At 34.2% G+C, this 22,738-nt stretch overlaps 1 protein-coding gene across 6 annotated transcripts in view; it reads left to right on the top strand.

Annotated features, from left to right (window-relative positions):
• Positions 1-21,307, top strand: part of LOC105475224 (splicing regulatory glutamic acid and lysine rich protein 1) — a 35,817-nt gene extending 14,510 nt beyond the window's left edge. For 2 of the 6 annotated variants that reach the window (XM_011730319.3, XM_071098854.1), the window contains 10 exons: positions 274-389; positions 2,833-2,997; positions 3,138-3,316; positions 4,510-4,640; positions 5,500-5,614; positions 11,241-11,360; positions 11,769-12,137; positions 16,113-16,208; positions 18,183-18,327; positions 19,356-21,307. In XM_011730319.3, coding sequence (XP_011728621.1) covers positions 274-389; positions 2,833-2,997; positions 3,138-3,316; positions 4,510-4,640; positions 5,500-5,614; positions 11,241-11,360; positions 11,769-12,137; positions 16,113-16,208; positions 18,183-18,327; positions 19,356-19,505 — 1,586 coding nt within the window. In that variant the 3' untranslated portion in view covers positions 19,506-21,307. Of the gene's footprint in view, positions 1-273; positions 390-2,832; positions 2,998-3,137; positions 3,317-4,509; positions 4,641-5,499; positions 5,615-11,240; positions 11,361-11,768; positions 12,138-13,066; positions 13,132-14,035; positions 16,209-18,182; positions 18,328-19,355 lie in introns of those variants that run through there. The other 4 variants (XM_011730320.3, XM_011730324.3, XM_071098856.1 and 1 more) reach the window with 4 other exon arrangements.
• The last annotated feature ends 1,431 nt before the right edge of the window (positions 21,308-22,738 follow it).

Below are 22,738 nucleotides of genomic sequence, written 5' to 3'. Positions count from 1 at the left end.
CAAAGTGTTAAATAATTGTCTACATTATTCAGTTTTTAAAATAATATTCCATTAATGAGATTGTTAATATTTGAAGTTTTGCTCACTTTTATTTTTCCTAGTAGAGCAGGATAAAAGGAAAGACTTAAGTTCTTATTTATTTCTTTATACGGATCTGATAGATAGATACATTTATTATTATTATTTTTTAACTGCAAGGGTAATTATAAAATCATAGTGTAAAGTTTGTGTGGTGTTTCTGCTTTTTGTAATGTTTGGAACTTGCCTCTGCAGGTAAAATCCCAGAGGAATCCAAAGCCCTCTCTTTATTGGCTCCTGCTCCAACCATGACAAGTCTGATGCCTGGTGCAGGATTGCTTCCAATACCGACCCCAAATCCTTTGACTACTGTAAGTACTATAAGCCCTCTTATGAAAGAGGTGAACGTTAAACTATGTGACCAGTTGAATAGAGAGCTTCAAATTATTTGCATTTGGATCTTTTTTTTTTTTTAAATGGAGAGGATTCAAAAATCACTGCTTAAACTTTTTTTTTTTTTCTCTCACTTTATCACTGACTTAAACTGTGTTTTGGATTTACTCCTGAAGTAATAGGGGATTCATTTAAATTTGAGAACCCAAATAGATTATTCATTAGAAAATCAGTTATTAAAACTCAATATTTTAAATAGCATAGATTATCTTGGTAACTGTATTTCTCAGTTAATGAGGACTAAGTCCATTTAAAATATGTGAAATGATCCACAACTTTGGTAATGGGAAAAAATAGGCCTTTGTCTGATATTGAGAAAATGTGATAAGGTGAAAACATGGCAAAATATTTTTCCATTAACTATGCAGAATTAAATCATAATTTAGTAATGCTTCTTTAGTGATTTCCAAGTGGGATTTAAAAAGGATGTTACTGTTACTGGCTCTTGGTTTTTGTTTAAAAAATTCTGGCCATATTTATTTTAAAAGAAGTGCCATTTTTCTTCAAAAGGCAACCTAAAGCAAAATAGAAAGCTCTCCTTAATTGGAAGTTGAATCTAGCTTTGTGGTGTTGGATAGGGATTGAATTAAGAAATGAACTATGTGATTGTAGTTAATTTATCTAGATTGTAAGAGTGGTTCCTGAAATTTTGAAGTGCAAAATTTTAGATTTGTAGTTTTTACATAACATTGCTATGCTAAAGACCTACATTCTGATTCTTGGGGGGAAATGTTTTTTAATTGAACTTATGTGTTCAAGGAACAGAATGGTGGTCAGTATGGGTGAAGCATAGTGAGTGAGGGTCATGAGTGTTTGAGATTGGAGGGGATAGATAGGACACAGATTATGGTAGAGCTTTTTAGACCATCGAAAGAGGGGTTTGAATTTTATTCTTAAGGTAATTAGAAACCATTCATGGGTTTTAAGCAGGGATATGACATGATTTGACATGTTTTAAAAAGATCAGACTGGCTGCTGCGATAATAAGTGACATTGATTTCTTAAACTTCTGCTTAGGAAGTGCCGTTACTTAACAGTTGTTAAATCTTAGTTCTGCGCCATGTTTGTATATATAGTCATTAATGGTCAAAATGTTCTCTAATAGCAAAGTGGAAATGAAAAGAGTTGTCTTTTTTTTTTGAAAGCTCTTTTAATTCTGAAAAATTTTTTTCCGCTTTCAAATTCTGAGATCTTGTATTTCTTCTAGTTTATGTTCACATTAAAAATGATACGTTCCTTAATGCTGAAAGTAAAAATTGAATTTAGTAGTTACAGAAAGATCATTCAAAGTTTTTAAGGTTTTTGTCCTTTTCCTACCATGGCATAAATAAGGGCTCAATATTTTAGATATATATTCTTAGGTAAACTTTCAGCATGATAATAATATCCATTTCTTAGGGTTGATATGAGGATTAAGTTACTACTTCAGTTAAATTCAATGCTATGATAATTGTTGACTATTAGGAACGCATAGTCTGTGTTTTTCAATGACCAAGGTACAGTTTATTCTCATTCTTGTGAATTCTGTATTTTTGAATTCACTTAGTAAGTAAAATTTTTTTGAAACCCCACATCAACAGTTGCAGCACTTTTGTGGTCACTTGTGGACATACACAGAGTGATGAAAAATTTGGGTTCGTCTATATGCATGGAGGTCAAAATCTTCTTGTTTTGGCACTCAGGCTGTAAACAGGCACGTAGTCTGTTTAGTGCTATGTTCTTCGAATTGTGCTTTTTGTTGGTGATTTCACTGTTAAGATGGGCCCACAAGTGTAGTGCCAAACTGCTGTCTAGTGTTCTTAAGTACAGGAAGATTGTGAAGTGCCTCATGGAGAAAATATTAAATACATGTATTAGATAAGCTTCATTCAGGCCTGAGTTGTGGTGCTGCTGGCTGTGAGTTCAGTGTTAATGAATCGACAGTATATAACAGATAAGGTGTCTTTAAACAGAAGCACATATAAAATAAGGTTAAATATTTTATTAGTTAATGTAAATGTGACCAGAGGCTCATAGGAACTTCACCCTGTATTTTCCCTGGGAATAATGGTTCAATATTCAATAATTCATTGTTTGTGGAAACTATAGAACATAGCTACCTCAAGTAATGAGAAACAGCCTGTTTTTTAGGGTCAAGTTTAAAAGTGGCTAAAATATCCAGACAGTAAAATACATTTTGAATTACATTTAAAACTAATGTGACCTTATTTTAATAAGTCAGACATATATATGAGTTAAAGTTTGGAGTCCCTAGTCTCCTTTCATTCTTGTTGAGTTCATTCTTTTCAAGATTAGAGAATGGTAGCTTTGGATACTAATAGAAAATATGTGTTCTGTGTGTTTTTTTTCTTCTTTCGATAGCTTGGTGTTTCACTTAGCAGTTTGGGAGCTATACCAGCAGCAGCACTAGACCCCAACATTGCAACACTTGGAGAGATACCACAGCCACCACTTATGGGAAACGTGGATCCTTCCAAAATAGATGAAATTAGGAGAACGGTTTATGTTGGAAATTTGAATTCCCAGGTAACTAGTTTAGGAAGAAACAAAGCAGCAGTAGCCCTTATTCTTTTTCTCTTCTTAAAAATCGTATCAGTGGATACAGTAATATTTACCTGATTTTTTAAATGGTTGTATTTTATCAAAGTGTCACTTTGTTTCCTTAGACAACGACAGCTGATCAGCTACTTGAATTTTTTAAACAAGTTGGAGAAGTGAAGTTTGTACGGATGGCAGGTGATGAGACTCAGCCAACTCGGTTTGCTTTTGTGGAATTTGCAGACCAAAATTCTGTACCAAGGGCCCTTGCTTTTAATGGAGTTATGTTTGGAGACAGGCCACTGAAGTAAGAAATCCTAAACAAAGAAATTTTAATGATTTTGAAAAAATTTAAAGTATTTTTGATGTAATTAAGGCTTTTTTTTTTCTTTTTAATAGTAATTGGCAATTTGTGGAAAGGAAGACTTTGTGTTAAGTATAAATGAATACATGAGATACTTACCATTTTAGTCTTTAAATTCCTTTATTTAGAGACATTTATTTTCTCATTTTCTGTTTTCTAGGTTGTAATTCAATGTTAACATTATTTATATACCTTTCACAACAGTTGTAGGTCTTTTTCATAGACTTTAATAAGTCAGGTTAGTTTTACATTATGACTCTAGACTAATTGAGCAACTTAACATGTAGGTTGAACTATAGTACTTCCAGTAATAACTGTGGTAAATTCAAAATCTCCGGAAGGAAATTATAAGTGCCCACAAGTGTTTTAAACCAGACATTTTGACTTTTAAGGTTTGCTTACATCCTTGTTTGTAAAACGTTGATATAGCCTTCGAGATGAACTCCAGACCGGACACTCTATTTCATGCAGATTATTGAGGCAAATATAGTTTTGCTTGAATTTCATAGATTGCTTTAGTTACACAATTTGATCAGGATTTTTCTGTTAAAGGATAACTAATTGTTGTTGGTGGGTACTTGTCTTCTCAGTGTGGAAGGGGTAAAGCAAGACACATGACATCCATTCATGTGCATCAGAGAAGGCATTCTTATCTCGTAGAGGAAGAATGTGCCTTGCACATTCAAAGCTATGTCTGACTCAGCCATGGTTCAGGGTTGGTTACAATGATGTACATAATATGATAATATACAGATAGCTTTCCCTTCTTCTAGAGTGTACAGGATATCAATAAGATCTTTTGATCTGAAAATACAAATAATTCATTTTCATATTGGTATCAGCATTTTAATTTATTTTAATTCTAAGCTGTGGAAAAGCACTTAATCTTGTCTGTTTGAATTAAGTTAGCTAGGGTCCAATTTTCTTTTTCTGCCGTTTTTGGTTGTATTAGCAAGGAATGATAGGAAGTGGGGATGAGAGATTAATCATGGTTTTGAGGTTGCTTTTGGGTATTCTGTATTTATATCATTCTCATGTGCTTCTGAGATGTCCTCAAATTTATAAATATGTGTATCATATAAATGTTTGTTTTATAAAATGTGTGTATTTGTGATATGCTAATATTTTTAATTTAGAATAAATCACTCCAACAATGCAATAGTAAAACCCCCTGAGATGACACCTCAGGCTGCAGCTAAGGAGTTAGAAGAAGTAATGAAGCGAGTACGAGAAGCTCAGTCATTTATCTCAGCAGCTATTGAACCAGGTAAGTCCATAACGTTGTTACATAGGTCATAGTTTAAAGATCATAGAATCTTAGAACTGGAAGGAATTTTAGAAATCATCTTGTTCAGTCTCTTCGTTTTACAAACAAGAAGACTGAAACTCAAGAAATAGTAAGTAGCGTACTCATGTCAAAGAAAAACTTAGCACATATTTTATTCTTTTCCGTGATACTGAATTGAGGCACTTTAGTCTGAGCTAATCAGCCCTGAATTTTCATAGCAAAATCAGTGCTCAAAAATGATTTGCTGAAAGCAAAAATGTTATTGCAAGGCTAAAAAGAGTAAATATATTTAAGATGTTATGATTCGGCAGGTTTACTTTTCCTCAACATTTTAATTCTGAAAATAGAAAAGAGAGCCCGTGATTTAGAAAAAAATACAGATACTGTATTTTAGCAAGGTAAAGGAACGCCTATTCAAACTTTTGTGTTGCTAATGAAAATAATTTAAAAACCCATTCTAAAAACATCTAGGTGGTTTACATTTGAGCAGATTTTCTAAATCAACACTCGGAATTTAAGCTTCAATTCTAGCAGAATAAGTGGAGAAAGGACTTAAAATCACTGTCACAGGAATTACAGACATGTTATAATCGTACGTTACGGCAGCAACATAATATTACGAACAGCTGTTTATAATCATCTGGTTTATATGTACTGCTGCAGGGTGGCTGCACTCAACGAGTTTATGCAATGACTTTCTTGGATGTTTCTGAAGGAGGAGGATGTACAGAGAGTAGGCCCCTTGCACTATATGTGGTACATTCCACTTGTGCCTGATTATTAACTGGGATCTTTAATTGTTCTGAGCTTACACTGCAAAGTGGTTTTTTCCTCCCAGAGTCTGGAAAGAGCAATGAAAGAAAAGGCGGTCGATCTCGTTCCCATACTCGCTCAAAATCCAGGTCTAGCTCAAAATCGCATTCTAGAAGGAAAAGATCACAATCAAAGCACAGGTGAGAATTTCTGCTGTCATATTTAAATTTTATTTTAGTTTTGTATTTAAAATATTAAGAGTTTATGAGTTTTTGTCAAAATATCAGAATTTAGAAATTTTAGTAGTGTACACCTGAAGTGTGATCACCATTAAATACTGTTCTAATTGTAATTCTGTAGTTGAGAATGAAATTTTGCCTAATGATATTTAATTTTTAAATATTTGAACTTATTTTTATTTTTAGAAATTAGTTTTGTGTCTAAAGATACTCTATTCCAGATTTTTCTAAGAGTAAACTAGTCTTTATATAGAAGTGACAAAAGCTGTTTTCATTCTTCATGTCGAGAAAAGGGAACATACTTAGTGACTATGCTGAAAATAATTCCTCAAGTTGCAGCTTTTTTGTTTTCTTTTCCCAGTCTATTCCAGGTCTGGGGAACACCACCCCAGATCTTAGTTTCGCACAGTTCCCTATTTTCAGTACCATGTGTCCAAAGGAACACTTTGAGTCCTTGGTATTGCTGGTGATAAGAGCCTCCTCTGCCCACTTTTGGACCTGAAACACAGGAGTAACATGCAGTTTCAACTTCAGTTATAGTACTTTGCTTAAGCTCTCTTATTTTTCATCATAGCTTTGTCCTTTTGATTTTCTTTATCTGTCATTTCTTTGGTATAAAGGGAACCTCAAAATGCAAACTTGGCAATACCATCTTGATTGGAAGTACCCTAAAGATCATTACTAAAGTTACAAATTTTGTTGTGTTTTTTAAGGTACAGAGGGGCTGTTGTTGAAATGTGAAAATATATATAGTGGATTCTAATTGCATGTTATATGTACATATGTACTCATACATATGCCTTGAGAGAACAGAGAGGGAAGAGTATATCTGCGTATGTTGGGGTTTTAAAGAAGGAGAAAGGATTTGGGGGAGGGAAAAGGAACCAGTTTATTGTCCATTGTTTTACCAGCAGGCTCAGTTTACTTTTTTGTGTGTTTGTGTGTGTTGATCAAGGAGATTCAAAGAATGAGGAAAAATAGGATGTTCTTTCTTAGATTCTAGTAAACAGGTATACACCAGATATACTAGTGTATACTTGTCTATCCTTAGTTTGCAAAATCTCCTTTAGAATTTGGTTTTACTGCCTTTATCCAAGGACTTACAGTAAGGCACTTTCAGAACCAAGTGAAGGAGGTTGTTTCATGTACAAGAAATAAGGCAGTGCAGCAGAGGCCAAAGTAGGAAAGGATAGTGCAACAGAAGCTGCAGTGGTACTAGACTGTGGATATTTCCATACGTTGACAGGATGTGGTGAGGGTAAAGGAAATCAAGGAAATAATAGAATTGGTCTGAAGAGTAATATTACAACTTCTTTTCTGAGGAAGATTGATGACCTGAATCTCATTGTGTTGATTGTAAGAGAGAGCTAATGTCCAAGACTGGAACGAGTTGAAACTTGATGATTAATAACATTGTTGTTTCTTTGATGATCTAAGTGAAGTTTTATGTGCTTTTTGAAATTATAGCAAATAATTTTGCTATCTACTGTGAGGTTTTTTTTTTTTTTTTTTTTTTTTTTGAGGCGGAGTCTCGCTCTGTCGCCCAGGCTGGAGTGCAGTGGCGCGATCTCGGCTCACTGCAAGCTCCGCCTCCCGGGTTCCCGCCATTCTCCTGCCTCAGCCTCCCGAGTAGCTGGGACTACAGGCGCCTGCCACCACGCCCGGCTAGTTTTTTTGTATTTTTAGTGGAGACGGGGTTTCATTGTGTTAGCCAGGATGGTCTCGATCTGCTGACCTCGTGATCCGCCCGTCTCGGCCTCCCAAAGTGCTGGGATTACAGGCTTGAGCCACCGCGCCCGGCCTAGGTTTTTGTTTTTGTTTTTAAGTATATACAGATATTCCCCCCTCCAAGGGTTTGTGGGGGAGGGGTTATTCAGTCTAAACTGAAATTTGTTGATGAGTATTCTTATTTATGGGAGTACTTTTGTGTAGATCTGTCTATACAAATGTACACAAAAGGTCTACGTAGCATTAGAAATAATGTATATATGTTCCTTTGTTGTTTTTTTTTTTTAAATGCAGTCTCAGTCTGTTGCCCAGGCTGCAGTGCAGTGGCTCTATCTGGGCTCACTGCACCCTCCACCTCCCAGGCGCAAGTGGTCCTCCCACCTCAGCTTCTTGAGTAGCCGAGCCACAGACAAGCACCACCACGCCTGGCTAATTTTGTATTTTTTGTAGAAACGGGGTTTTATCGTACTGCCCAGGTTGGTCTCGAACTCCTGAGCTCAAGTGATCCTCCCGCCTTCATCTCCAAAAGTGCTGGGATTACAGGCGTGGTATACATGTTCTTAACTGGCATGTATACATACATACATATTTTTGTCAGCATATTCTGTTTTTGTGCACGCGTGTGGAAATGTAGCCTTAAGTTCATGAACAAATACAAAAGAGAATGAGTTCTCTTTAAATGAGAAAAAAAAAAAAATTCCTTACCTAAAAACATTTGACTTGAAGATTCTGACCTGGAAGGATCCCGCTATCCCCCAGAAATCAGGAAGGGGATGATAGGCCTTTCTTGTCATTTCTTCCTCTACTAGCGGAAGTTGATGTTCTTGAATCTCACCCTGACCTATTAGTCTTAGCACGAGCGTGGGTTGCAGGAACCCTTTAACTTAAAGGCCCACCTTCTACTTTTTCACCATTTTCAAATGCTTCTAGAGCCATGCTTCCTACCTCCCATCCCTCCCCCCACAGCCTTTCCCTGTTCCTTCCCCTTCTTATGGTTAGAGAGAGGAAGGAGTTTCTTGTCACTGTGACCTTGGCTAGGACTAGGGAGGTATGTTTCCATTTTGTCCAAGTTTTGATGCCTGTTTTATTTATTGAGACATAGAAAAGATGGATAGTACTATAATTGTTATAATTTTAAGTTTATAGATTAGCACAGGAACTACTAGACATTTTATAATATTTTAATGGAAAACAACTGATTTACAAATGAACTTTGCAGCATAATGGTAAGTTGTTTATTTACAGTTTAATTTAAAAATATGATTTTATATTTTCAGAATACAATTTCTCATTAAAAATGAGAGCTACTAGTGATAAATCTTTAGTTAGATTAGATCTGCTCTTGACTGCTTTTAGCATTCTTAATCAGAAAACTACTAGTGGGTAAGATTGACATGAAAATATTTAATGTCACAGTTAAAATGTAATAATTACTCTTAGTCACTGTCTTTTGACATCTCAGCTGCAGGGTAAGGTTGGAAGCCAAGTGATCAGTGCTTTTTATTATTAACTTATTTATGAGAGTTATACTTAATTTTTTAAAATAAGTTTTTTTGCTTAAGGTTGGAAAGCATTGCTTTGAGGAAAACAAAAGAATTGTATTTTTAGCAAGGACAGCTCAAATCTTATAGTAAGACTTTTTATTAAGTATATAGAAGCAAAGGCACTTTAAAAGATTACCCTGTGTGGATATCTGTAAATGGACTAATAATGTTCTCAGTTTTTCAGTTTTGCCTTAACATCTACTCCTTAACCTTCATGGCTCTTAAGTTACTAGTGATAAAGATTTCAGTAAGCTATGAATTATCTTTTTGTATTAAAAACGTGGTATATGATTTCTTATCTAGGGTCTTTGGAAAAAAATGAAAAATAATGTATGTTGAACCAAATGAGGCTAAAAAAATATATATGGAATGAAGACAATTGTATATTATTTTTAAAGCCAAATAGTAGATGAGTAGTTTAAATGGAAATTAGCTATTGAAATTTTGATTTGTAGTGTTGATTAGTATTTTAATCAACATTTTGACTAAACTGAAAAATGTGTTTAAAAACAAAAAATGATTTTGTTATTAATGAGGATTATTTGGAGGTTTTTCTGGTTCAGAGCATACCACAAAGCATGGTCTTTTTCTTTTTTCTTTTCTTTTTTTGAGATGGAATCTCACTCTGTTGCCCAGGCTGGAGTGCGGTGGCGCGATCTTGGCTCACTGCAACCTCCGCCCCCTGGGTTCAATTGATTCTCCCACCTCAGCCTCCCGAGTAACTGGGACTACAGGTGCATGTCACCATACCCAGCTAATTTTTGTATTTTTAGTAGAGACAGGTTTCACCACGTTGGCAAGGTTGATCTTGAAATCCTGACCTCAAGTGATCCACCTGCCTCGGCCTCCCAAAGTGCTGGGATTACGGGTGTGAGCCACTGTGCCCAGCCCAACTATATTTCTTTTACTGATAATTGCTCTAAGTTAATTTATTAAAACATGACTATCAAGATGAGTTTTAGCTGTATAAAGGATACTTATGGAAGTTCATTCAGCTTCCTTGGAATATATACATAAAGATATAAAGTTTACATTTAATGTTAACTTTTAATAATGATGACATTGAGAGTTAAGAGTTTTAAACATTTACTTTTTGCTAGAGAATACTCCACAGTTTTACATACATTATCAGTTTTAATCCTCATGACAGCCCTAAGAGATGTAGGTATGATTCCTAGTCTACTTTATAGAGGAAGAAACTCAGGCTTGGAGAGGTTAAGTGACTAGCCGGAGTTCTCACAGGTAGTGTGTGGCAGAGCTGACTCTCAGAGCCAGATTGTCAGACTCCAAAGCTGTTGAGTCTAATCACTTTGCTATTTAAGTTGTGTGCGTCTGTTTTGTTAACATTTTAGTAAGTAGTTAGGATACCTCATTATGAAAAAAATCAAATTCTCAAAACACTTTTTCAGTGAGAAAGGGGGCCTAGTCCAAATTAAAATAACAGTTACCTTCCCTGCAATTGAACGTTTCCTGCAGTTAAAGGTTTCTTTTCATACAGGTTGAGACTCACAAATTTGAAAATCTGAAATCCAAAAGGCTTCAAGATCCAAAACTTTTTTAACACTTTCGTGATGCTCAAAAAAATGCTTACTGGAGCATTTTGGATTTTTCAGTTGTGTGTTTGGGATGCTCAACCAGTTTTATACATGTGTGTATGTATATAATGCAGATATTCCAAAATCTCCCAAAATGTGAAATTCAAAATACTTTTGGTTCCAAGCATTTCACATAAAGGATACTCAACCGGTAGCTGTGATTATAGTTACACATAATTTTTTAACTTGATATAGTTAAATCAAGGCATTGTAAATCCAATATTTGATTATATCTAGTTTTAACTTATGATTAATGATTTTTATTTTCCTGTCACAGTAGCGCTGTCACTAGGACTGTGCTTCCTTATATATTCTTTTTGTTTGTTGACAAACAGTACACATTCACAGGAACTACTGAACCATGTAACCACTACTCCCTATCATGATGTGTTATGACCAGATTACATGCAAGTCAACAGGGAAAAATCATCTATACTGATTGGAGGCACAAAATGACTAGCAAAAGCCACATCTGAAACTACACGAAATAACTGTTAAATTCTTTGTTTCTGTCTCTGTTCCAGACAGTGAAATATCCAGGAAAGTTTCCAATAAACGTTGGGATTATGTAACTAAAGTATTATTTAAGAGAAAATTAAAAAGTATTGTCAAATACTGTTAGGACAGATTTTAAGTTTTCTTGTTTGAAGGATCGTAAATTCTTAAAAGTTGAAATTCTAAGAATAAGTTTTGATATTCTAACAATTTGTTTTTCTTTAGAAGTAGATCCCATAATAGATCACGTTCAAGACAGAAAGACAGACGAAGATCTAAGAGCCCACATAAAAAACGCTCTAAATCAAGGGAGAGACGGAAGTCAAGGAGTCGTTCGCGTTCACGGTGAGTTTTAGAGAAATTAACAATAATTTTTTTTTCCTCAGAGTTCTATTAGTGCTCAGGGATAATATTTTAATTGGCTTCATTTGTTAAAAATCTGTTGTAGTTTAGGTTTTTAATGAGAGAAATGAAACCTTTTTTATTGTTTTAGTAATCTAGTATTAGTATTGATTACTATTGATTTGAATCCGATGTCAGTGTGACTCATGAGGTTTCCAAACTACTCACTTCAGCTTGTATAATATTAATAGCTTTGTTTAGCAGCTTCTTGTACACTTGAGTTTCATGAAAATGTATATGTAAATATCTGTAGCTGCTATAAATTGTCTTGTGTTGGTAATTGTTGGAGAGGTCTTTTTGGAGGTGGTAGAATTATTTTAGTTACGAATTTATTTATTTTTGTTTTTAAAGGGACAAGAGAAAAGACACTCGAGAAAAGATCAAGGAAAAGGAAAGAGTGAAAGAGAAAGACAGGGAAAAAGAGAGAGAGAGGGAAAAGGAACGTGAAAAAGAAAAGGAACGGGGTAAAAACAAAGATAAAGACCGGGACAAGGAACGGGAAAAGGACCGGGAAAAAGACAAGGAAAAGGACAGAGAGAGAGAACGGGAAAAAGAGCATGAAAAGGATCGAGACAAAGAGAAGGAAAAGGAACAGGACAAAGAAAAGGAACGAGAAAAAGACAGATCCAAAGAGATAGATGAAAAAAGAAAGAAGGATAAAAAATCCAGAACACCACCCAGGAGTTATAATGCATCGCGAAGATCTCGTAGTTCCAGCAGGTTTGATGATGCTTAAAATTTTTACAAAGGGATTTACTGATGACAATTGGAAACAAAAATTTTTACAGAGGGAGAAAAGGTTACTGTATGCAAGTGGAACCTGTAAAGTAATATAAAAACGTTTTCTCCTAATTTCAGAGTAAACATTTCTCTAGCAGAGTGGAGAAAGAGATGATACTGGACATTATTTGAAAAGTTTTAGCTATTCTCTGTAACCACTATTTTAATAGAATAATAATAATTGTTATTTTCTTAGAGGGTGGGATGGCAGGGAAAGGTTACTTTTTAAAAAATGCACAGTAAGAATTTGCCTCTTAGGCTTTTTCCTGGACTTTTCTTGAATGGTGTGATTAATTTTAATATGTAAAATGGTTTCTGAAGTTGCAGTGTTAGCCTTCTTTGTCACCTAAGTTAATTTTTATCCTTATTTTGTTAAGTGCATAACATTTAAATTTTGGTTATGTTTTATTTTGTCAGTTTTAGAGGTTGGAGTTTTTCCTTAGGACTGTGATTTCAGTTTATTAATAGGTTTACTACCACCAGGTGGCAGCAGGTTGCCATAGTAACAGCTGAACAATGAGAACAACCTTGAGATTTGAGATTATCTAAACCTACATCCTTTACTTCAGATGATACCATGATTATAAATGGAAGTTCCTAACTTGTACTATACTATCTTAAAAATATTAAATATATATTAGCACGTTTTTAAAGATATTCTTAAGATGGTTTTTTAATAGAAAATAATTTGAGATAAAGGAATATATGTTTCCCATTTTTAAAACTTGTGCTTTAGTAGTTTATTTTTAATACCAGCCTTTGACTAGATAATAAAAGATAATCGTAGACCTTTATTGTGCATTTACTATATGCCAGACATCATGTCAGCAGACTTTTTCATGTCTCACCTTGTTTAATCCTCACAACAGGCCTGGGAGAAGATTATTATCATCGCTGTTTTAAAACATGAGGAAGCTGACGCTCTGTACAAGAAGTATAGTAATCCTTTTAGTTTATTTTAGAGATTAAGTTTGAGAATTCTCTCACTAGTACTTGGTACTTACTTTTAAAGACTACCTCAGAAGCGCAAAGTTGAAAGCAATAGTATATGTTAAAACAAGGCTGAAAATAAACAGATCACTGCTTTATTTCAGCACGTTGAACCACAAATTGAAGAATTAATGTAACCTCATTTGCTGTGGGTATCGGTTTGAGCCTTGTAACTGCACCTTTACTGCAAAGTGATTTTGTTGATTCTGAGTCACACGTGCCTTTGTGTTTCTGTGATTGTTTAGACATTACCTTTCACAGCACCAAATACTATTTTAATTCCTTTTTAATAACTTGAATTTACTTTTTCTGATGACATGGGAATATTTAACTTTTTCTTGGGCCATTTTAAGTTTGGTGTAGAGGAAAGTTCAAGTGTTCACATTCATTCCTAAATATATATGTATATATTTTTCGAGACAATGTCTTGCTCTGTTGCCCAGGATGGAGTGCAGTGTCATGATCTGGACTCACTGCAGCCTCCGCCTTCCTGGTTCAAGTGATTCTTGTACGTCAGCCTCCAGAGTAGCTGGGATTACAGGTGTGCACCACCATGCCTGGCTAATTTTTGTATATTTAGTAGAGACGGAGTTTCACCATGTTGGTCAGGTTGATCTTGAACTCCTGGCCTGAAGTGATCTGCCCTCTTTGGCCTCCCAAAGTGCTGGGATTACAGGTGTGAGTCACCGCACCTGGCTCAAATGTATTCTTCAATAACATCTGGGGCCTTGAGAATAAAAGATGACTGACATTAGTTCATAAAGGCAGCAATTTGGAATATTTCATGCTTTCAGAAGAGCTTGGTAAAGAGTTACAATTTCTTTCTTTGAATTTTTTTTTTTTTTTAGACAGAGTGTCACTTCGTCACTCAGGCTAGAATGCAGTGGTGCGATATCTGCTCGCCGCAACCTCCGCCTCTTCAGTTCAAGCGATTTCTCCTGCCTCAGCTTCCTGAGTAGCTGGGATTACAGGCGTGTACCACCACACTCAACTGATGTTTGTATTTTTAGTAGAGATGGGATTTCACCAAGTTGGCCAGGCTGGTCTCAAACTCCTGACCTCAGGTGATCCACCCGCCTCAGCCTCCCAAAGTGCTGGAATTACAGACTTGAGCCACTGCACCAAGCCAAGAGTTACAATTTCTTGTCTTTTAGCATTTTTCTGCATTTCAGATGTTGATTTGTTACTAAATGAAAAATATTTTAACTGTTCAAAAAATAGTTAATATTCTTATTTCTAACATTGTCTCCTAATTTATACTTTTAAAGAAAATGATATTAAAGAATTTTTTAATGATTAAAAGTTACTGTCAATAAAGGTGATACCAAGAAAGGGAAGGAGAAAACAGTATTTATTGAGCACCTACTCTGTGTCACACTCTATGCTTTGTACATTACAGATTTTATCCTAAATCCTCAACAACCTCGTAAGACTTAAATTATTAATTGTCTTTATTTTTCAGTTGAAAAAACAGATTAGGTTAAGTAATATGATCCTGGTTGTGTAGCTGGGTAAGGTGTGTAACTCAAATTTAAGTCTAAATCTCACCAACTTTAGCTGTTAATACTATTTCTTTCTCAAGTAATTGTCTAGCTTGCTGTTGTCTATGGGGACTTTCCTCTCCTTATCATCAGCTAGTGGGTATTAGACATCCACTTGTACATACTGCTTTCTGAACAAATAAGTAAAACAATTACACTGATCAAGGCAGAGCCATTTTGTGTAATCTTAAAGTCTGGAATACACTGACATTCACATGCTATGTAAAAAGTATTTTTGGTTCTTAGGCTGAGCTGTTAAGAGAATGGCATTGATGTAATGAAATAAGGTATCTAATTTCCATTTTAGGAAGTGTAATTTTGGAGTGTCTTGGGAATAAAAGTGGAGGAGAGAGTCTTAGGTAGAGGTAGAATTGACTTCTATTCTCAGAGTTCTTGAACTTTGTATTTTAATGTCTTGTTATATATACCGTGTGAGTGTTTTTTATTTTAGAAATGAAAAACTTTGAAAATATTTTATTGTCTCTTAGAATCAGTTTCCTGAGATGGTAAGGATAACATGAATTCCAGAGGATTTGGTTTTTCAGCTATGTGGTCACTGATTATCAGAACTTGTGAGATAGATCATTGGATATGTCCTCATACCATATCCCTTAAATTATAGACCTAGTGAAGTTCCTTGTTTTTGAGTTGAAGTAGTTTAGAATATGTATCATTTGCTAATCTGATAAGCAAAATGGTTAATAATAAAAACGTGATCTATTTTATAATTATTCCTGTCATACTTACATCTCAGATTGTAACTATTTTGCTTAAATCTAAGCAGCTTTTACACTAAATTTTGAATTAATAGAACAACAGTAATGAATGATAGGAGGTTGGAGGGAAAAACAATTTCTCTAAAATGATAGTAATGTAAATGCTTTTTAAAGTAGACATTGTTAATTGGGTATAGAAAGTTCACATTTTACAAGCCAATTTATGTTTCAGTTCTTGAAAAGGGCCTGTTACTTCATTATAATCCACAGTGGGGCAGTGAGGAGCTAGATACCTGACAAAGTATTTGATAAACAAAACATGTTTTAGCTACTGAGAAAGAACATACTTGAGAGAAGCAGAAACACCATTAATATTTTTTCTACTGAAGAAATTGTTCAAATAAATGAGGTGAAAAGGAGGAGGTCTTCTACCCTTCCTAATATGAAGTCTTAGATGATGTTTTCATCAGTCTGTAAAATTTATGATTCATAATTTGACCCACTCTAAAGTTAGGTAATTGAACATGTTCATAAAGGACATAAGTTTAAACTGGCCTCTAAAAAATACTGTTCATATGAGAATATCAAGGACCCTTTTGCTTTTGTATATTTGAATTGCCCTTTATTTTAATTGCTGTTTTTAAAAATGATGTATTTTTGGCTTTCAGGGAAAGGCGTAGGAGGAGGAGCAGGAGTTCTTCTAGATCACCAAGAACGTCAAAAACCATAAAAAGGAAATCTTCTAGATCTCCGTCCCCTAGGAGGTAGGTTGGAAACTTGTGCTAAAACTAAACAGGAGAAAGCAAGAAATATTTTTAAATATTTTAAATTTATCTCTTTATTTTTTAACTTTATATTTTGAATGAATAATATATATGCATCATTCAGAAATTAAAGATAAAAAGTTATATATCAGGAAGTCTTAATTTCCACTCGTGCCCATCTACACTGTCCCCATAAGTAATGACTTCATGAGGTTTTTTTGTATATGTTTCCAGTTTCATATACAGATAAGATGAGCATGTATCATTTTTTTCTAATACAAAAAGTAACACAAAATACACACTGTTGTGCACTTGCTTTTGTCATTTAACTACCAGGAAGTCTTTTTGTCACTTGACGAGGTCAGAGAGAGCTTCTTCAATTCCTTTTTATAATTGCATAGGCTTCCATTGTATGGCAGTACCTTGGTTATTTAACTAGGCTACAGTAGAAGGGGTTTTTTTGAATTTTCTTACCATAAATTTTGTAATGCTATAATTAATAACTTTGGACTTAAGTTGTTTTTAGTGTGCATGTGTGTAGGAAAAATCTGAAGAAGTGGCATTGTTAGGTTAGGTAATAAGCATGTTTGTAATTTTTGAGAGCTATTTCCAAATTATCCTCTATAAGGGTTTGCAGCAGTTTGCAGTCTTAATTATGAGAGAAGTGACCACTTCATACATTTGAAAGCCATTTGTATTTCTTTTTCTGCGAATTGTCTGTATACTCTGCCCATTTTTCTGTTGGCCTTTTTGTTTCCTTTTCTGTTTCCAAGAACTCTTTTATTATAGGGAGTTTATTGTTTAGTGATGTGATTATAAATATCATTCTCAGTTTGCTGTTTCTTTTAAAAAATGGTGAGACTTGATTTTACAAAGGTTTTTCATTTTTAAAATAACTTTCTCTTTTTCTTCTATGACTTCTTATGTGAGTCAAAAACTGATAAAAGTCTTTTCCTATTCCAAGATTATGATAGAACTTTTTGTTTTTCTTGAACTTTTGTGGTTTTATAGACTTATGATGACAAGTCTTCTGTCCAGGAATGTGGTGTATCTGATGAGACTGGGCACGTTCAGGGTGATAATGGCTGTAGACAAGGAATGTGGTATATCTTATTAGGCCATCCTTAGTGTTTTCAGGAGTATTTCAGCGTTTGTTTCATACAGGGTTTATGCATGTCTTAATTCCTAGAAATTTTTGTTGTTGCTGTTGGAAATGAGGTATTTTCTTTCATTATGTTTAATTGGAGGTTAGGTTTGTACGTAGGAAAGTTATTGATTTCTGTATATTTATTTTTTTAATCCCACTGCCTTACTAATTGATTATGGTTTTTTAGATGATTTTCTGTGATTTTCCAGCAGAGGGATCTTTTGTTTATTTGCTTATAGGTTTTTGGCTTTTGTGAGAATAACGGAAGGCTTAGGATACTGTAGATGCAGGCCATATTTGTATTTTTGAAACAAATGCTTTACCCAGGAAAGTTAAAACTTTTGTCTTACAAACTGAAATTACACAAAAAGATACATTCAGAAAATGTCACTCCTGTCTCCATTCCTTCTGCCTTGTTCCCATTCATCCTGTGTAATTGACCAATCATTTGATTGTCTTTTCTTTGTTTCTCTTTGCAAAATGAGGCAGATACATGTTCATTTGGTTTTATTTTCTCCTTATTGCAATACATAAACAAATCTTGAATATTCAAAAACTATTAAATAGGCTATACCGAACAGTGTTTTATGAGAATGTATGGTGCCTCTGCCAAAATGACTTGTGTATCCTTAAGAAACTAACTGGGGTAAGGGTGGAGTAGGTCAGGTTGTAGGTCTCATTTATGTTACTTTGCAAACCAGCTTACTGTTAATGCTTATTAACAATGCATTATTTTAGATATACAGTGTTAGAAAAGGATATCTTGTCAAGAATATAATCGATCTTCAATTGCTTAGAATTTAACTGACATATCAATATTCTTATAGCAGAAATAAGAAGGATAAAAAGAGAGAAAAAGAAAGGGACCACATCAGTGAAAGAAGAGAGAGAGAACGTTCAACGTCTATGAGAAAGAGTTCTAATGATAGAGATGGGAAAGAGAAGTTGGAGAAGAACAGTACTTCACTTAAAGTAAGCAGTAGTCATTCGGTGTCTGGCACTTGAGATTGTTCTTTATTGCATACAAATGGTTTTAGACTGAAAGCTCTTTGGGGAACAGTGTCTTGTACATTGTTGGCATTTTAAAATATTTAAAATATTTAATTGGTAATTAAAAAAAACTAAATGTTGAAGAGATAAGAGCCAATTAAAACTAAAATTAAATTAAATCATAACGTGGCATGCAAGAAAAATTTAAGAAATCAACAGTAACAAATGTATTTGATTTTATATAGATAGTATTTCTGCCTGATGCCATTTTCCTCAATTTATGTTTTAACAAATTTGAAAAGACTTTGTGTGGTTAACATTAGGTTTGTTGTATTAGAATAATGGAAAACCACATTCCACCAAGTGAGCTTTTTTGTCACTTGGATAAATAAGTAGTTGTGAATTAAGTTACTTACTTATATTTGTATTTTGAAATTATGAATTTTGGAACATCTGTCTTACAGTTTTATGTACTATAATACTGATAGAGGATTATCATCATCATCAATAACATTGATAACATTTATTAAGCATTTACGATGTTCCGGGCACTGTTTGTTCTTATTTAATTCTCGTTTAAATTGAGGGTAGAAATTGGAGTGTTCTTGAACAGCCTTTTCCAGGAGGCATAATGACTTCCTTTTCTACATTTCCTTATTTTTGCTGCATTGGTTTCCAGATTAAAAATATATCCTGGCATCCTTGGAAATTATTTCACTCTTTCAATAGATCTGTCTCACTTTTTCAAGTCTGTCAGCAACATTTATTGAGCACTTGCTTAAAATTTCTTTTCACCAATTCTAATTTAATTTCCATGGATTGTCCATCTTTTATGAGAATACAAAGGGGAAATTGATAGTGTTTGCGTATTCTTTACATGTGAAAACGTAATGGGAGAAAATAATACCCAGTTTTTTTAATTCGCAAAAGATAAAGTTTCACATTTTTGTCATAATAGGAGGCAGTTCTTGAGGAAAATAGTAAATGCATACGTTAATTACTCTTTGTAGGAGAAGGAGCACAATAAAGAACCAGATTCAAGTGTGAGCAAAGAAGTAGATGACAAGGATGCACCAAGGACTGAGGAAAACAAAGTACAGCACAACGGGAATTGTCAGCTGAGTGAAGAAAACCTCTCTACCAAAACAGAAGCAGTATAGGACCGACAAGTGTACCTCTGCACTCAATGCTGGAATCAAATCCAAAGCTTTTAATTCTCTCAACAAGATGTAAACAGCAAAGAAATCTAGTTGAGCGTAAAGATAGGATCTAACAGCTTTTCCAGTTGTTAGATGACTTTGTGACCATCTTGTTATTGAGTAAGAAAATAAAGCATGGACATCATGAAAATAACAGATGTTACCCAAACTCATCTTCTAAAAATCTGTGTATTTCCATGGTGGCTGACACACTTGTCATGTGATTTGTTAGTGTTTGCCAAGAACCATTGCAAATAAATTGAACATCAAAGATCCAAGTTTGTACTATCCCTAAAGACTGGAGATAAGCATTGGAGGCTCTTTTAAAAAATGCTAGTTACTGAATTTTGTATTGTTTTACTTTTTTTTAATTTCAGTATATACAGTTTGATGATGTGCTTGAAATTGGTGCAAATATATACACACCCTTGTAAGTGCAAAGTATGTAAGAAGTTTTAACATTTACTTCACAGGACTTATGGTGATTGTGTTAAATTCTCACTATTGTGTTTTCTTTGGCTCACTGTTTAGGACAGTTTTTCTTTAAAATAGTTTTGCAGATTAAAATTGCTTAAATAAGTGGATTCAAAAACTGACAATGCATGCTACTGTTCTCTTTCAAAAGGAAGAGCAACTGTGTTGAATACTAATAATGATGAATTAGTATTCAGTGTTTAGAATCATTGGGTCTACCTGCAAAATGAGCATTTCTTTTTAAATTTTCTTGACATTTCCAAGCTTATTATGAATAATATTGCAGTGTGTCTTGTCAGCTGTAGGTGGCAAAGGTGCCCTTATAAAAAGAAAACTGGCTTTTCAAAATGGGCTATGGGAGCACAAGCTGAAGCTTTAGTGCCTTCTACAATGTGGTATACTGTTTTCTAGAATTTTATATGTGCTAGTCATTCTCAATTCATACGGAATCTAGATGGATATTTCATTCATACCTGTAGAGAAGTGTGTAAGTGGTATGTCAGAACAGCTTCTTACTGATTTCACCTGATACGAGAAGGAAGTCCTGTTTTCAAGAATGACATTAGAGTCATGCAGCTTTGGGACCATCAGTTTTATACTGTGATAATTGAAAATGAAACGTGTTCTTATTTTCCTTAAATAGAAGGAAACCCTTTAGTTCTCTACATTGGATGGCCTTATTACCTCTCAATCATCTTTTCATAAATGATGTGCAGAAATTGTACTTAAGGACTTAGGACTATATGGGAGGTTATTGGTTTTATGTTTAAGGATACGTTTACTTGAGTTTAAGATACAGGTCATCCATCATTCTTAGGCTCACTTTTTACAGAAAGTATGCAAACAGTAAAGTGACAACACTGCTAATGTTTTTCCCCAGTACTATAACTTGTGGTTTCTGAACTCATTATTATTGTATTTTCAAAAAAGTAATACCTTTTAATTAGTGTATTAAAAAATTAAGTATAATTATTTTAATGCAATCTAATACAATCAGATTACTCAGTTGCCTTACCTCATGGGAAGAGTTACTTTTCTAGATCTAAAAAGCTGAATAGCATGTTCGTTACTTGGTTTCGACTAGAGTTTTCTTTTAATGTTAATAAGATTGAAACTTTAGTATTTGGTGGGGAATGGAAAGAGTTGCCCTTATTGCAAGTAATGAAGCCTGATTTGATTATGAAGCTGCTTAATCACTCTTCATGTGTTCAGAATTACTGTTTTTTTGTTTATTTTTCCTTTTTGTCACTGTGTACATTAAAATTTTGGAAGATGCTTTACTATGTAAAGTATAGATGGTCATTTTAATCATTCAGCCACATATGGTTGGCTGGTAAACAGCTTATTCTGATACAAGAATGCTTGGGTGCATATGGAAGGATTGTGAAAGAGTGTGTCTTGCATCAACAGCTGTCTTATTTATGATATATAAGTAGAAATAGAGCAAATGTTGTTGAAATCTGTTATTTTTAGTACCATTTCTTTAATAAAGCTAAGTATTTTAGAGGAAAATATTTGTTTATGCATTTCAAAAAAGCATTTTAGTTTTATCCTGCTTGTTTTAGTTGGCATTGAGATTGTTGTGACGTGGAGAGTGTGTGTTTGTGTGGTGTCTATAAAACAAGTCATTTAAGGTATGAGTGTTTTCTTGTACTCTGGACCTATTACATGTTTTTTTTATGTCGGTAATTAACATTTAATTTGGTTCCTGCTGCTAATTGTTTTCTTTGCTGATATTTATTCAGCTTTAAAATAATCTTACTATAATCTTGAAACGCTGATGTGTAAAAACTAAGAATGAGTAGGAATACAAGAGATCTGGAGAAACAAATCAGATTGTTATTGGGGTTTAACATTTTCTTATTTGGGCTTATGGAAGCAAGGCATTCTAAGGTCTAGAGGGATGTGTGTGTGTCCATGTGTGCGTATGCGCACGTGTGTATCTGTTTGAGACATACTTTCTCTGTTGACTTAAAAGAGCTCATATTTTCATTCGTTTATTTTCTTTCAGGGTATTTTGTTTTTTTCTTTAAGACTTCTTTTTTTTAAATCCCAGGTAGATGTTGTCAGATAAACTTGAGGTAAGGCCAAGAAGACAGACATTTTATACTTGATACTTTCTGTAATTATCTTTTTTTAGCTTGATTACGTAGAGTACACTCTGTTCCTTAAGTTGTAGTTGCTATTTATCATTGTAGACAAATTCTGTTGCCTTTCAGCAACGTATACTGAACTAGTATCATAAGATGGTGCATCAGTTCGTAAGCTAGTGCATCGGTTTTGTGTCAAAACTTTCAAATCCTGAAGTTCTGCAGTTATTGTCTTAGTTATTTTCTATCTAATTAGCTTATAATTGCAAACACTAGTCAGCTTGTGATCTCTGTGTTTCAAGTTCTTTTCTTCAAGAGGTTCAGTACCTACTATGTTGATCTTTGGCAGTGCCGGAGGCTTAAATTTTGACATGCTCAATTAAAAATAAACACTGGCGTTTATAATGAAAAGGTTTTTTTTTTTTTTTGCCGGCGGGGGGCAGAGGGGTGGTCCAAGAGAATTTATTTTGTGATAGTATTAATTTTCAAGACCTTCAGTCATTCCTATGTCTATGTTGCTATCTTTATTTTAAAACTTAGAACCCTGATCAAACTCCCCTCTCAAGTGAAGATACTGTGTAGATTCAAGAGTTATAATGTAGAGTAATAGGCCTTTAAGTTTTTTTTCAG

This window comes from Macaca nemestrina, chromosome 6 (genome assembly GCF_043159975.1).
Source record: "Macaca nemestrina isolate mMacNem1 chromosome 6, mMacNem.hap1, whole genome shotgun sequence".
In the NCBI taxonomy this organism is placed as follows: Eukaryota; Metazoa; Chordata; class Mammalia; order Primates; family Cercopithecidae; genus Macaca; species Macaca nemestrina.
The sequence above is the reverse complement of the archived record's forward strand: the minus strand, read 5'-3'. Positions and strand labels throughout refer to the sequence as shown.